Below are 17,470 nucleotides of genomic sequence, written 5' to 3' on the forward strand. Positions count from 1 at the left end.
TGTTATAGTATAGTAATATAATTTGAACCCTAGCAACCAGACTGCTGAAAGTGCAAACTGGAGAGCTGCTGAATAAAAAAACGAAATAACTCAAAAACCACAAATAATAAAAAATGAAAAACAATTGCAAATTGTCTCAGAATATCACTCACTACATCATACTAAAAGTTAATCCAAAGGTGAACAACCCCTTCATATTCACAAAAGTGTCAGCAAACTGTCTTATCACTAAAAGAATGAAAAGTGGCAGATGAGTCAGAAAGAAAACTCTAAAATCACTCCTGTAAACCTCTGAAGGGTTTATTCCCTGAACCTCCTTTGAGATTAGAAAAAAGGCTACATCCCAATGTCTAAAGTTTTTTTTTACTACATCAGTCCAATGGAACCACATCTGTGCCAGTGAATGCCCCAGTAGCTTCACGTCAGTTATTCTACAGTAATACACTGCATATGTTCTTCTTTGCTGTCAGTTATCTGAGCTTAAGGACCAACTCACTATATACTGAATATATAGAATATAACTGTCCTAATTCAGATTCCTGAACTTTTAGGCAGGGCTGTGGGTTCTAAATCCTTTGACTCCTCTGTTTTTAAAGCAGCAGCAACACCAAAAGTCTATCAAATTAATTAAAATATATTTTTAATGTTGCTCTGCACTGGTAAACTGGCATGTTTGCTTCAGAAAGACTACTATAGTTTATATAAACAAGCTGCTGTGTAACCATGGGGGCAGCCATTCAAGCTGGGAAAAGGCACAGGTTACATAGCACATAACAGATAAGCCCTGTCCAATGCAATAGTGTTTTTTCTGTTATGTGTTATGTAACCTGTGCGTTTTTTCATTTTAAATGGCTGCCCCATGACTACACAGCTGCTTGTTTATATAATCTATAGTAGTAACACACAGCTTTCCAGGTGCATGCTAATATATGTTAATTACTTTTAAACGCTTTAATTTTTTGGTGTTACTATTCCTTTAATATACTAATGTATATTCCATGTTGATTGAAAGAAGTTAAGTACAAAACATACAAGGCATTTTATCACTGGCAAAGCTCAAAAATATAAACCATTTCCTTTGGTAATTCTAAACCAATCAAAGTTAAACTTGATAAAGCAAAAACAATTGGAAAACCTAAAACAACATATATATTAATGGAACCTAGCATATAGCTGTAGAATAGATGTTAAATACAATCCAAAATTAACTAAAGTATGGACACTAAAGTGTCCATGGGAGGGAGCCCATGGACACAGGGGGGCCAGGTTATTCATTGTAATATATAGTGAATAAAGTACCCCCTCTTGTAAAATATAAGGATATTATAAGTTACCGAGGAGTTTCATGACCATATAAAAACACGAGGCCGAAGGCCGAGTGTTTTTATACAGGTCATGGAACTCCGAGGTAACTTATAATATCCTCATATTTTACAACTGGGGGTACTTTATTAATTATAATACACAAATTTTAGTGAGTCATGTGACAGAAATTACATCACTACTCACCGTTTATAACTGATGACATCACTACTCACCGTTTATAAGGATATATTTTACAAGATATTCATGGCTTTTGTGTATTATAAACAGTATAAATTATTTGGGGTTATATGGATGCCATTTGTTTCTTTTTAAATGCCATGATACTTCATAGCCACAAAAGAATAAAAATTGAAGACCAAATGCAATTTGACATACTGTAAAGCTTAACTCCAAAAGATATTACAACCAATTCTAAGGTTATATTTTGTTTTAATTAACTGCATCCCTACATTATTTTGCTGTAACAGTTGCACTGGTTGGTAACTAATTGCTGTGCATTAAAGCCTAACATTAATGTTAGCTTGATCAAACTCTACATGAAACATATTATGCATATTCTTTATTAGTAGCAGTTGGTGTTCTTGATGAATGCCTGCAGCCATCTGATCTTATTAATGCTTAGTTAGAGATTAAGCCAGCCAAGATAATTACAAATCAGAGAAAATTAGGTCTCTGTGTCATTCAGAACAAATTCTGTTAAATAAATGATGAGGACAGCCGTACATTTTGTAATTTTCTCATTTCTATGCCTCCACAGAAAGATGGCAAATCAAGTATAAATAAGTTACAGACATACGTACTGGGATTAAAAAAAAACTAAAAGGCAGGGTGCACACAAATAGATGGATACTCCAACTTTTGAAAGGAAAGCAATTTCAAGCAATTTGAGCATTTCAAGCAATGGCGTGTAGGGCTAGCGTTTTATTTGCAGCCTCAAAACACCAGTCCACCAGAAATACCAGAAAAAAATAACAAACATTAAAAGCAAGATTGTTAATACAAGTAATGGACATAAAAAGATGTATTCCCAGTGCGCTGTTTATTCCTTATGGTTTATAGTGATACCATTGTGTATGGTGTGAATTTGTTGTCATTATAAACTATATGGAATAAACAGCGCATTTTATTGATTGCAAATTGACATACTCCTTTTTCTGTGCAATTTAGTATTTTGGTTGGAAGGTACCAGACTTTTCCACTTGTGCCTCACTCTTTTTTGTTCTCTTATTAATGCAAGTAAAACATCCTCATCCCAAGGAGATATAAAGCATGTCACAGCCTGCGCCTGCCAAGGCTCCCTAACTTTCATTTATGAATGACCCACAAGTTAGGGGATGGATAGGGGTCGGTAGGGAGAATGCCTACGTGCCACCACTAACCTTCCCCTTAGGAACACAGGCAGCTCTGTATTTATGGAGTGAATGTCTGCCGAAATTCTTCTACGTACAAGACAGGGTGCAAGTTGCAAAAAACATGAATGATTGTACCCTGTGTTGGGCATACTAAGTTACCCCCTAACATCTCTAAAAAGTAGTTGGCTTGGCCCAAAACCCATCAGATCTTCAGGTTTATCAACAATATAGGCAAGTTCTGTCTGGAAACTGCACATCTATATCAAGTTCAAATTAGATGTGAGTCACACTTGGCCAGCAAACAGTTAGGGGGTTATTTATTAAAATCAGAATGTTAAAATCTTGAAAAATTTAAGTTTTTTTCCCTAGAAAACTCAAATTTTTAGAGGATTAGAGATTTATTATACCCCAATGCTGCAATAAGCCCGAATCCAAAAACCCCCCATCTGTTGAGACCTATAAGTCCTGTTGAACTGTTTAGGTCCTATAAGTCAATGAGAGAAGCACCTATCTCAATTTAAAGTTTTCATGTTCTGCGCTGGGCTTACTCTAAAAATCTGACTTTTTCGGTCAAAAACTCAAAAAATTCAAGCAAAATTGTGAAAAAAGCCATACAAATTTGAGGAAATTGAGAGATTTCCACTCGATTTTATCCAGTTTTTCCACAATCCGATTAAATCTAGTTTTTAATAAGATAAAATCAGGCACAGGCGTTTGGTTGTGTTTTTTTTTTTTAAATAAAATTAGATACATTCGAATTTTAGTAAATAATCCCCTTACAGTACTAAACAAAGTTTCTAAACTGACTCGTGAATAATGTACCCCCTATTGTAAAATATAAGGAAATTATGGGGATTATTTATCAAAGGTCGCATTTTAGAGATTTTAAACTCGAATGTTTTATGATTTTAAAAAAAACTGGAACGGAAAAAACTAAATTGTCAGGTAAAAATCAACTGAACCTTTGATAAATACCTCCGTATAAGTCACAGAGGAGCTCCATGACCATATAAAGGCACAAGTTCCTTTTATAGGCTGTGTACAGTGCTGTTGTACAGGTCATGGCATTCTGAGTAGACTTTTAATATCCTTAGATTTTACAATATTATTCATTATATATTAGGGATGCACTGAATCCAGGATTCGCCCAAGATTCAGCCTTTTTCAGCAGGATTCAGGTTTGGCCAATTTTCCAAGTGCCTGGCCGAACTGAATCTGAATTTTTTTTATGTATGTGATTTTCTTTCCCTCTTGTTTCCGTAATTTACATATGCAAATTAGGACTCGGTTCTGTACTCGGCCGAATCTCTCACAAAGGAATCTTCGAGGAACTCTGATACAGTAGGGATGATACAACTTTTTCAATCAGTACAGTGTTGCAGTGAAATCTGCTGTTTTGATAGTAGCATCATTTTTGTGAATCCAGCCCTTGCCTTTCACATCAACATATGGAATCAGATCCCTCTCCAGCCCTCCACCTGTCCATCTAAGGAGCTGTTCAGGCACCTTGTTTATTAGAAACTATCAAAATGGAGGACTTTTTTTTAGGGATGCACCGAATCCAGGATTCGGTTCGGGATTGGGCCAGCATTAAGCCTTTTTAAGCAGGATTCGGATTCGGCCGAATCCTTCTGACTGGCCGAACCGAATCCAAATCCTTATTTGCCTATGTAAATTAAGGGTGGGGAGGGAAATCACGTGACTTTTTGTCACAAAACAAGGAAGTAAAAAATGTTTTCCCCTTCCCACCCCTAATTTGCATATGCAAATTAGGGTTCGGATTCGGTTCGGTATTCGGCCAAATCTTTTGCAAAGGAAGTGATTCGGTGCACCCCTACTTTTTTTTCTATGAAGAACAGTTCTAGCATCTTCTCAAAAAGGACAGGACAAAATATATGCAATTGCAGAGCTAAAAATGCCTTAATCGCAATTAAAATTAATTTGCATTCCCACTGACTCCAATGCAATTTGGCAAAATGCACAGTTTTGTGAACTTTTACGTAAACCAAAGTGCCGCAAATTTGCTCATCGCTACCATATAGTTTAAAATGCTATACCTCACCCCTCCAAGTTTAGTAATAGATGGCATTTGTTTTACTGTCTTAAACATACAACCAGCTATAGGTTAAAATATTAAGTTCACCCTAAAGGCATAGTGACACTTCTAAAAATATTATCAAAATATGCCTATATGTCCTTTAGACCATTTTCCTCAATGTGACCTCTTTCTATGCAAATTGGACATCTAAAAGAGACACTTCTCTTTCAAGAGGGTGTAGGACTCTGACATGTTCTTATGGTCCAGTGGGGCTTGTCAATCAGAGCTGCAAGGCCGGAAGTTAAATGCTTGACTGACAGGAAGAATCTGGCACAGTTAAATTGTGTTCGCTTAGGGCTAGTCCACACGGGGAGATAGCGACGCGTTTGCGGTCGCGGCGACAAAGCGCCGCGACAAAGCGCCGCGACAGTCGCCGCGACCGGCGCAGGCGACAGTTTTGTATGGGCGCCTATGTAAAAACGCCTGTGCTAACCACACGAGGCGATGCGCTTTTCAACAGTCGCCTGAAAAAGCCTGGCGAGGCATTTTCAGGCGACTGTTGAAAAGCGCATCGCCTCGTGTGGTTAGCACAGGCGTTTTTACATAGGCGCCCATACAAAACTGTCGCCTGCGCCGGTCGCGGCGACTGTCGCGGCGCTTTGTCGCCGCGACCGCAAACGCGTCGCTATCTCCCCGTGTGGAATAGCCCTTAAACTACGTAGCCACACATGTTTAAAGCCCATTTTTTTTAATGGTGCTTTTAACTTATCCTGCCTTACTTGATTATGTGTGGCTCTTGTCTGACAACCTTCCCTGCTGGAAGTAGATCATTACTGGAGGAAAAGTCAAGCAGGCAGGAAAGGGACACACATCTATAACCTAGTAAGAGTGAATGACTTTAGAACCATCTAAAAAAAAACAAACAAACCTGAGCAGTGAGGGAGAGGAGATTTTCAGAAAGAGGAGGCTTTTATTTTTTGCAGGAGTGGGTGTGAGATAAGAGGCTGAAAGCAGTAGTACTCACCCCCTACAGCAGTGATCCCCAACCAGTAGCTCGTGAGCAACATGTTGCTCTCCAACCCCTTGGATGTTGCTCACAGTGGCCTCAAAGCAGGAGCTTATTTTTGAATTCCAGGCTTGGAGGCAAGTTTTGGTTGTAGAAAAACCAGGTGCACTGCCAAACAGAGCCTCAATGTAGGTTGACAATCCACATAGGGGCTACCAATTACCCAATCATAGCCCTTTTTTTCATGCTTGTGTTGCTCCCCAAATCCTTTTACTTCTCAGTGTTGCTCACAGGTTCAAAAGGTTGGGGATCCCTGCCGTACAGGAAGTAGTATCCTTCTCCATATGAGGAATTTGAGTATTTTTTAGAAACAATATATTATACAAATTTTTGGGTTTACATCAGTAATTTTGTGATTCATAGTTATTATTGCCATCAAAGTAGAGATCCAAGCACAAAACTAGAGGTGTCACTATCACTTTAAAGGGGTTGATCACCTTTCAAACACTTTTTTTCAGTTAAGTTGTTTTCAGCTTGTTCTCCAGAAATAAACACTTACAAATTTGCAACATTTAGTTGATCCATTTCTCAGCAGCATCTCTGGAGTATTAGCAACTATTGTATCAATTCTAACAGCTGCCTGTAATGAAACTCAGAGATTCTGCTCAGCAGGTACAGAGATAAGAAATGTATCAACTAAATGTATCCATTTAGAACAATTTACAGGGTCGGTGATCCCCTCTCCCAGAGCTGCTTTAGAAAGGTGAAAAATGTAATTTACACTTTAATATTAGAAGAACGGTCACACATAGAAATAGTTGGAAAAAGTCTTTATTTCTGGTGAACTGTCTGAAACCAACCGAAATGAAAAAAGTTTTGAAAGGTCAACAACCCGTTTAAGTCTCAAGATTTTACAGGGAACACATGGGATACGGAAAAAAGGGGAAAAATATCCAGTAGTTATAAAGACTTGTTAGTGGTAAGGTACACTTACCAATATCAACAGGGGGTCCAGGTGCTCAAGCCCCAGACCTTCAGCTCGGGGAGGCAACGTAAGACATTCGAATTGCAGTGGTAGGCTGGCACAAAAACTGGACTTTACTCCAAAAATAGATGCAAATAAAAAAAGGTTTTATTGTACAAAAAGAATCATCTCAGAGGGTGGCCTTACACGTTTCGTGCCTTCTGGGCACTTAGTCATAGGCTAAGAGCTATGACTAAGTGCCCAGAAGGCACGAAACGTGTAAGGCCATCCTCTGAGATGATTCTTTTCTTGATGATGAAACCTTTTTTTATTTGCATCTATTTTTGGAGTGAAGTCCAGTTTTTGTGCCAGCCTACCACTGCAATTTGAACGTTTAAGTTTCACCCTAATTACACATTGCACATAGTAGATTTCTGGAGCATTGAAAAACCCAGAATCTACACATATAGCCAGTACAGGGAAATGAAGTGTAAGGGCATGTGCTGAATGGCAAATGAGCTGGATTGTCTACTGTTTTTATCATTTATTTGTAAAGCTGGATTAATTATGAGCAGAATTACTCTTAATTTTTAATAGCTATATAAATTTTGCACTATAGCGCTGTACAGTAATTCAGTTTTGGAGGATATTAGTACATTTCTCCAGTCAATGTTGATTTTGATTTGGGTGTTTTAATTAATTTATCAAGGATCAATTATTTTAGACTAAGACTTATTCAGAAATACTTCAGTGTGGAACTATTTAGCACTAATATATAAAGGGGCTTTTAATTGTCTTGATTTTTGCACCGTGCAAAGCTAAGCAAAATATAAGCTTGATGTCTTTTATTATGATAGGTGCAATTGAAGAAGTAATAACACAAATTAAACAAAATGAGGACATAAACTACTTACAAATTATTCAGTGAGATATGATCAGCTGGGAACTGCAACAGGCTGATAAAGTATGCCTTGTAATTTCTCACCACTCTACCACAATCTACAGACTTTTATGGTACTGCTATTAAGTCAATCTCAGCACTAGAATGAGCCTAGATAACTTATTCCCTGTGGACCAAAAGAGTCCTCCAATGCATTCTAAAGACTTCTCTTGGTCTTTTAACTAATCCCTGGACACCATTCATGAAGGCTTCATGCTATAAATACTTAATGAAATTTGTATTTACAGACAAACAGTCACTAGAGAATATTCAGGAAATAACTAGGATCATGCAACTATTTTAATTTCCTCTGAGAATAACTTTTTAATGTAAGAAACCTCACCACCCACCCCTTCACAACCCTTTTAAGATGTCAGAGATTAATCATCACAGACCTTTAGAATTTGCAATCGATGAAATATGGAAGAAATCATGATCTGTAAAGAACAAAGCTGTTCCAATGTATAAATAAATATAAAACGAGTAGCATTTTCCATGGCACAAAACATTACATTGCAAAACTGGTCAAGGACCAAAGACAAACAGTAAATTCTAAATTTCAATTTATGTTTATTTGCAATCATGTCACTACAACTGTATTTCACATTTGGCTCTGTTTAGCTATAAGCTATCAAATAGAGGAGCCAGAATTGCATTTTAAAATTATTTGTATTGTAATGCATTTACCTACCACAGTCACAGCATCATTCAGCAGAGATTCTCCAAAGACTATAATGAATAAAGTTTCATTGACATGGACTTCCTCAAACACAGCCAATACAGCAACAGGATCTACAGCTGAAATCAGGCTTCCAAAGAGCAGGAAATCCATTAGACCAGCATTCACCTGTGAATCTTAATGAAATAATATTTGTTATAAGAGACTATTCAAATGTTTACTAAAACCATATCTGTATTCCATTTTTCCAAATAATTTGGAATTCCAATCTATGTACAAGTATGGGACCTGTTATCCAGAATCTGTGGGACCTGGTGTTTTCCGGATAATGAGTCCTTCCGTAATTTGGATCACCATACTTTAAGGGGCAGATGTATTAACGGTCGAATATCGAGGGTTAATTAATGAAGTCGAAGGATTTTGCGCAATTCGTTTGATCGAATGATCGAAGGAATAATCGTTCGATCGAACGATTAAATCCTTCGAATCGAACGATTCGAAGGATTTTAATCCATCGATCGAAAAAAGATAGCCAAGCCTATGGGGACCTTCCCCATAGGCTAACATTGACTTCGGTAGCTTAGGTGGCGAACTAGGGGGTCGAAGTTTTTTCTTAAAGCGACAGTACTTCGACTATCGAATGGTCGAATAGTCGAATGATTTTTAGTTCGAATCGTTCGATTCGAAGTCGTAGTCGAAGGTCGAAGTAGCCAAAAAAACACTTCGAAATTCAAAGTATTTTTTCTTCTATTCCTTCACTCGAACTTAGTGAATGGGCCCCTAAGTGTACTAAAAAGTCCTTTAAACATTGATTAATCCCAATAGGATTGTTTTGCCAGCAATAAGGAATAATTATATCTTAGCATGAATCAAGTTCAAGGGACTGCTTTATTATTACAGAGAAAAAGGTATTTATTAAAAAAAAAGAATTATTTGAACAAATGGAGTTTATGGGAGATGACCTTTACGTAATTCAGAACTGAATAACGGCTTTCCGGATAACAGATCCTTTACATGTAGAATTATAAATGCAAAAAAAGGATTTTAATAACGCTTTTTCATTTAACATTACCTATGGTCATGTTTTGCCATACAGTTGTACATTTTTATGCTTTACATCCATATAGTATTGACAGGTTGTACAGTTCTTTACAGAGATTATCAATCATACTGGTCCCTGCCCCAGTGGTGCTTACTTTCCCATTACCATATAAACCTATAAACCTCATAGAGAGTGTGCCCAGTTGGCACTGAACTTGCTAGCCTAGTATTGCAAGGCAGCAGTCCCAGCCACTAAGACACAATTACTTTAAATATTTCAAAATTATTTTTCAGCGGAATACATACATAAAAATAAACATTTACTGAGCAATGTTTTTTAATAGCCTATGATTAAGTGCCTGTTAGCATGAAATGCGTAAGGCTATGTGTTGATCTACTTTGTGGCCTAAATAAAGTTCTGAGCGCCTGCCGTTTTCTCTTTTAATGTGTTTTAATAGATCAAATTTTTTTGCAGAACAAGGACCTATACAAATATTGGACAACAAATGTGGCATAGAAATTGAAAAAACCTGAGACTTGATAGATCTCCCAAAACCCTTCTCTGTGAAATAAGCAATTAAATATGGACACTGTTTTGGCATGTCTCACATATGTATCTTCTTACATTCATATCCTTCACAACAGGGATAGAGAACATACCCTCATTGAAGGGGACTACAATTCAGTTTTGTACCCCTGTGCTATTCTTCTTTTTATGGCTCGCCCATCCTGATCACTTCCATTATGTGATTAAAAGTCGAAAAAAAAAACTTAAATTGGTTGCTGACACAAGAACTAGATTTTAGTAGGATCAAAACAGTGATATTCTAAGTTAATATGCTATTAGTCTTTTAAGTCTTTTTAATTTTTGATTTATTTCACATTTTGGACAGTTACTTTTAAAGAGAATATTACAAAAAGGGATGCAGTAGGTGCACACAATGTGCCAACCACCATGAATGCACAAAGGGAATTATCGTTCTGATGTTATTATAAATGCTACTGAGGAATTTGCCTTGGTATTTGCACCACAATACATGTTACAAATTTGTCTCTAATGTGTTTGCTCTGCTACTGAGTTTGATCAGCTGATACCTGCCACTATCTAACTGGGAAGTGGTTTTGTTGTTGCCTCCAGTTACTGTTTGACCTCTATATGTTTAGCATCGATGCCTTCCTTGAGAAACTTGAGCAGTATGACTTTAAGCAAGGGTCAGGCACAAGGTCAAATCAAGCGGTAATTGGCAGAAGACAACACAAACATGGGGTCCTTGTGCATCCCTTGGGTCTGAGTAGCCTCGAGTGATACTCCAGTTCTTCACTGTCCACATTTTTTTTACAGCTTTCAGTAAAGGACCATAAACTTAAACTTATTAAGGGCCAGGGCACACAGGCAGACTTGGAAACTAATCTCCTCTTCTTCGGGGCGAACTAATATCCCCGAACAGCATCCCCTGCCTTCCCGTCGGCACTCGGAGCGATTCATTTTCTGAAGTCACCCAAAGTTTCTTTGCGAGGCAACCTTGGAAAACAAATTGCTCCTAGTGCCATCCCGCCAGCAATTTTCATTTTAGCCGGCAGGAAGGCAGTTCTGCCTGGGTGTCCTGACCATTCGTAGCTGTAAATTACAGACAGTGTGAATATTTTTTCTTGTGCAGGTGACTGAAATTGAATGAATTGATTGCTATGAGTCCCAGCATTTGACTTAGCTTCTGACAATTGCAGGGGTGTGGAGTCAGTACATAATCCTTTGACTCCTTCATTTATGGTACCTCTGACTCTGACTCCAACTCAGACTCCGGAATAGTAACACCAAAAACCGAAAGTGTATCAAAGTAATTAAAATATCATGTACTGTTGCTCTGCACTGGTAAAAACTGTGTTTGCTTCAGTTTATATAAACAAGCTGCTATGGGTGAAGCCATTGAAGCCGCTGGAGAAAAGGAGAAAATACAGGATACATAGCAGATAACAAACAAAACAATATTGTATTGGAAAGGGCTTATCTGTTATGTGCTATGTAACCTGTGCCTTTAATCCTTTTTTTCCAGCAGCTTGAATGGCTGCCCCCATGGCTACACAGCAGCTTGTTTATATAAACCATTGTAGTCTTTCTGAAGCAAACATACAGCTTATACCTGTACATGCTAACAGTATATTATATGTCAATTAGAACGCTTTAATTGTTTGTTGTTACTGATCCTTTTATGTACAGTACTAATGTAATTTCTATGTTGATTGAAAGAAGTTACTTACATAACATACACAGTATATTATCACTGTCAAAGCTCAAAAATATAAACCACATCCTTTGGTAATTCTAAACCGAAATCAAAGTTCAACTACATAAACCAAACACAACTGGAAAACCTAAAACAACTTGTATATTAATGTAACCTGGCATATAGCTGTAGAATAGCTGTTAAATACAATCCAAAATTAACTAAAGTATTGTTCTTAGAAACAAAATTGCTTCTGCCATAGACGCCTACATAGAAGCTCTTAAATTTGATTTGATTATTTCCAGTGCTTGTATTTAAAGGTATTAGGAGTCGGTACAGAGTTGGTGACTCAGACTCCAGATACCCAAAATTGCTTCTGACTCCACAGCTCTGGACAATTGTCATATAAGTTGACCACAAACTTCTAAAAAATACACCCAGGTCCTTATTTTTGTTTTTAAAAAAATGGGTTTGTAAAAATGTGTTGAGGCTTGCTCCCATCATCATGTGTCAGTAGATAACTGCTAATAACCATTACTAACTAGGAAGTTAGTAATGGTTTTTTTGTGCAAGTAAAAGTTTTTTTGTGCATGTGTCTGGGGCATGCTCTTATGAAACAAAATAATATTAGTGTACCGCTAAGCAATTTTGCCACGTGTCTCAGCATCTGATTCAGCTTCTGACAAATTACAAACCATATGGTCAGCCTTTGTTGTAAACTCTTCGTAGCAATAGCATTATAAGGTACTGCCATGCTAAATTAAAACACAGGAACTGCTGAAGAAGACAAGGTCCATCACAAGCAATGATTTATTGCATTCTAGCTGTATGGCTTACTTATATTGCCAAGAAAAGAAGGGATTGACTTTTTGATTTACAGCTTTAAAAAAGAAACACAGAGATACTCAAACAAATTGCTATAGCTGCATCTCTCTGTCTTAAATAGAATCTCAAGAGTATTCGTGCAATTGAAAACTTCTCAAGTGAAAAACCGATTTGAAACATATTATTCTGCTAGGTACTTTTTGTACAGTTACATTTTAGTTCCCACATTTTAAAACATAGTAAAATAGTTGTGGCATATTCCAAAGTTTGAACACCATAGTAAGTCCGAATTTATGATGCTTATGATCATTGTTTTGCTGTAGGAGCCATCTCCTTTTCACCTTCAGATTCTTGACTGACTGCTTTGCGGATATTTAGTGAAATACATTCTTTTTCATCAAATGTTGTTCCATTTAGAAAAAAAAAAAGTTTAATTGTTGCCAGAGAGGTAGATTGTTACATCATTGGTCCATAGCATTTTTTTCCCAAAAGGCCTCTGGCTTGTCTAGATAATTGTTTTGCATACCACAGACATTGAGATTTGTGATGAGGTCACAGATAAGTGTTCCTCCTGTGTCAGCCACACCATTGCATGTCCTACATTATGCACTGTGGATATTGTTAGCAGGATTTTTATCTTTTAATGGCCTTCCTCTGCTCTGTAGGCATCAGTTAGCCTAATGGCAAAAAAAGCATTTAAGATTGTACATGTAGAGAGTTATTGCACATGCAACAATTATTATTTTCTTTGCTCTGAAATCATTAAGGGGGTTATTTATCAATATTTGACTGTTAAAGTTTTTTTAATACCTTGAATGAACTCACAACTCGAATGGTATCTGATTTAAGAAAAAAACTGGAATGGAAAAAACTTGATTCTGCGAGTTAGTGTTGTGAAACCCGAATTGATACTCAAATCGCTCAAATCATTGGGCAAACCTCAAATATCACGCAGGCTTTTAACATCTTCAAATGGTTCAAGGGACCTCTGCCACTGATTCCTACATGACCTCAACAGGTCTTAGATGGTGTATTTTCGGATTCAAGCTATTTCGAGGGTCGGGGTATAATAAATCTCAAAAAAATCTAGTTTTTTCTTTTAACCCGAAAATGTGAGTTTTGACCAAAAAGTAAAAAAAAAAAAAACTAGAATTTTCATGGAAAACACAAATTGAATCATAATAAATCTGCCCCCAATTGTAGACATTTCATTTTTGTTGCCTTATTAATTCAATTACTCTGACATAATATTCTATTGGTGATTTTTTCATGTATATAAGTTTGTTTTCTTATGTCAAGAATAGAAGACTTTGTATGTTACTTTATATTTAATTGTCGAACCTGAACATTAGTCGCAGATAGTAATCTTTTAAATACCAGTGTGAATGATTTTAAGTACTGCATTATTAACAACAATCTCCTGGTGATGGAGATAGATACCTAAACAAATATGTACATTTCCACAGCTAGTCAGACTTTTCAACAGTTTGTCAAAATTTTCTACATTTTAAGAAGCTGGAAAAAACTATTTTTTTTATAACATATACTGTACCAGTAACACTGGTCCTGGAGATTTCTTAATGTTTTTTTCTGTATGTTGTGCACCATACATATGGCTACTACATGTCTGAATAGATCAGCCTGTGAATTATTGAGCGACCAGTGGTCATCCACATGAATGACATTTTAGTCTTCTCCAAAGATTTGTCTAACCCATCCATCATCTTCAGGTCTGTGAAGTACTTTTTTTTTAAATTCCCTTACTGGGCAATATAATTTTCAGCTATGATTTTGAATGAACCATACCATAGTCTCTGCAATCCAAGACAGGCGTCTTCCTAACCTCTCTCTCTACTTTTCCCAGTTCAATTCTATTATCATTGCAGATGCCCTATAATATAGAAGTTTGGCCAATGATGAGACCAAGGGACCTATAATTTCCCTTTTAATTGGAGCTGCTCAGTCTTGTACTCTGTGTGACACACCTACTTGTCTGGCTTTTATACCCTTCAGGGGCATATTTATATTAAGGCAGCCGAGGGCCTGTGCCTAGGGCGGCAGGTTTTGGAGGTGGGCCCTTGGGTGCCTATAAATTAAATTTTTAAATTAAAAAAAATTGCCAAGCGTCATCCACGGATTTCCATAGGAAATCCGGTGAAAGCGCTGGGGGGTGAGGGGTATGGGGCTGGGCGGTGGAAGTGATGTCACACGCACCCGTCGCAGGTTGTCACTTCCGCGACGTCCGTGCGTGTGGCGTCACGTACGGGGCGTGTTTAGGTCCGGTGCCTAGGTCAGCATCGGACCTAACTACAGTCCTGATACCTTTGATCTTTGTCTACCTATTCCTCAGGAGACCCCTAGCTCAAAGTAAGCAGGTTAACCAACCATGCTAAAGTTATGCAGTATCTTATATGGAAGCAGATACTAAAATACTTCTAAATGATGTGACTAAGGGAATGCAATTAGTTACATTAAGACACTTGAGTTCTCAATGGAATTGCCACTTATATTAATATGAAAGGTTCTTAGCCATTATTGTAATAAATGTGGAACAATAACATTCTCAGAAATGTACCAATCTGATTAAGCTCTTACGCAGAGAACCAACCAGGATTTCTATTCTGTTTATGTCACCCTTGCTGTATCTAAGATGGATCAGAGTAATATATTTCTAGTTTATTTTGCTTTTCTTTTTTATTATTACATGCTAAACAGCACATATTATGGAAATCTGTCTGTAATAGTATTGCAATTTTCATGGTTTTGCTTCTTTGATTTGATTCAGCCCTGTAGTTAGGTAAAGTGCAACTCACATACATTTGTTGTACCCTTACTGCATTGCCACGGACCATTCCTTCTATAACTCCAGCCACGATTCTACAGTATGGTGACCTTTTATAAACAGGACCCTTGTAAAGAACAACTAAATGGCACCTAAAAACATAGTAATGTCCAACTAAAAGCTATATATTTAGACGTATCTATAAAACGAATTGTGTTTTCCCATTTTTATTCTGCATCATTTAGCTTACATTATCTGTGTTCTCTTTTTGTGCTCTCACATTCGTAACAGGCTAAAATTGTCATAAGAAAATCATTTACTGGTGAATATTAACCTGGTGATAGGACTTTGTTCCACTCTATGCTGCATGTCACATTAAAAAATCCATATAAAAATATCTAGGTAGTATAGAAGTTAGTATAGAAGCTAAAAGAACATGACGGGATCATTAAACTGATTACAAGCTGCAGCCTTTTCACTCGGCTAAAAGCAGTAATAGAACATGGAAACAGGATGGCAGGAAATGTCTTAGTTTGTTTCCCATTATAGAAAAAAGCAAACCTCCATGTTTTAGAGGAATTAGTCTAAGGATTGGCATTTATTGTAATAGCAAGTGATTTGAGATAATTACTGACATTCTGCTGTTATGTTTTTTTTCCCCTTAAAGACATAATGGTGCATGCGCAATTAGACTGGATCTGAAAAATAGGAGGCACTGATAATCCATCCATTATATGCATTGTTATGAAATTCACTTTCACAGAACATAGAACACCCTGAGATGACATAAAAGCAATTAGAAACCTGTTAAAATACATACTGCATTTCTCATTCAGTGTTATGAAATCCACAGAACATAGAACATAAAAGCAATGGAAAACAAAATTTTATATAGTAAAATGAAAAACATAACATAATAGCAAACCTAATAAATAACTGGCTGGTACTGGTCTTCATACCAGATTCCATATATGAGCACTGTGAACTATTTACAATTAACAGTGGCATGAAAGCAACCGCAGATGATAGGCTCATTTATAAACACTCTCCTGAGCAGTAAATCCATAGCAACCAGTCAGTGATTAGCTTTTTGTTTAAACATCTATATTCAAAAATGGTACTGGTGTTTGCAGCTCAAGTTACACATCATTCAGGAATATGAAATACTGTATAGCTAGTAGTAGTGCTCAGATATATCATTGTCAAATTATTATATTTTCATATAAATCTGTGTGTGTTTCAGTCACAAATCAAGACTCACAATACAGGTATGGGACCTGTTATCCAGCATGTTTGGGCACTGTGGTTTTCTGGATAACGGATGTTTCTGTAATCTGGATGCTAATATCTTACGTCTACTATAAAATCACGTAGATATTGAATAAACCCAATTGGCTGGTTTGGCTTCCAGTAAGGATTAATTATATCTTAGTTTGGATCGAGGTACTGTTTTATTATTACAGAGAAAAATGAAGTAATTTTAAAAAATTTGGATTAAGTGGAGTCTATAAGAGACAGCCTTTCCATAATTCAGACCTCTATGGATAAAGGGTTTCCGGATAACAGATCCCATACCTGTACTATAAAATAATTCCATTAATTTAACATACTGTACATAGGTTGGTATCAAACATTGTTTGGAACTTACCCATAAGACCAACCAATTTCACTGCCCATAGGGCGGCACCAGTGGCAAAGGAGTTCCAAATTGTTCCCACTACAGCATACATCAGAATTGCACCGATATTGTCAAAGAACAGCCGACTTGGCATGAAATAACCAGAATCCAATACAATAGGAGGAAGCAGGAACAGGAAGAACATACTGGGTTCCAGCTGGAACTGTGCCCTCTGTGCTATGGCCAACACAATCCCTCCAAGGGCCAGACCAAGTATAATTAGCAAGCAGCTCTCAGGAACCACTGTGGTCACTTTTCTGGAAAGGTGGAATACTGCAAAAAAGAGTAATAAGACATTAAATGGTTCATTATATACGGCACTACACAATGAGGCCACCCAGTGATGCACAACAGTAATTTTTCCTCCTTAGTTTGAAACAAATGCCCACCAAAGTGGAAGAAAAGGCTGGCAGTCAGTTACCTAATTAACAGATATTCAGATAACACTTTTTAGTAGATAGAAAAATGTGTGACCCCCCAATTAGATATTATCTTGGTTTCCTTGAGTATACCATGTAGGCTAAACAAGGATACAGATACGTTTTCAAGAGGTAAGTCAGCAATGCCATTGCTTTGCAGGGAAAAAAAGTGCTGCCTAGTGCCTACCATCAACACTT

At 37.1% G+C, this 17,470-nt stretch overlaps 1 protein-coding gene across 1 annotated transcript in view; it reads right to left on the minus strand.

Moving 5' to 3' along the window:
* Positions 1 to 17,470, minus strand: part of LOC108714139 (sodium/hydrogen exchanger 5) — a 70,289-nt gene that overhangs the window by 42,495 nt on the left and 10,324 nt on the right. The window contains exons 2-3 of the mRNA XM_018258061.2: positions 16,824 to 17,126; positions 8,318 to 8,481 (exon numbers count right to left, since the gene is read on the minus strand). Coding sequence (XP_018113550.1) covers positions 8,318 to 8,481; positions 16,824 to 17,126 — 467 coding nt within the window. The remainder of the gene's footprint in view (positions 1 to 8,317; positions 8,482 to 16,823; positions 17,127 to 17,470) is intronic.

This window comes from Xenopus laevis, chromosome 4L (assembly GCF_017654675.1).
Source record: "Xenopus laevis strain J_2021 chromosome 4L, Xenopus_laevis_v10.1, whole genome shotgun sequence".
Classification (NCBI taxonomy): domain Eukaryota; kingdom Metazoa; phylum Chordata; class Amphibia; order Anura; family Pipidae; genus Xenopus; species Xenopus laevis.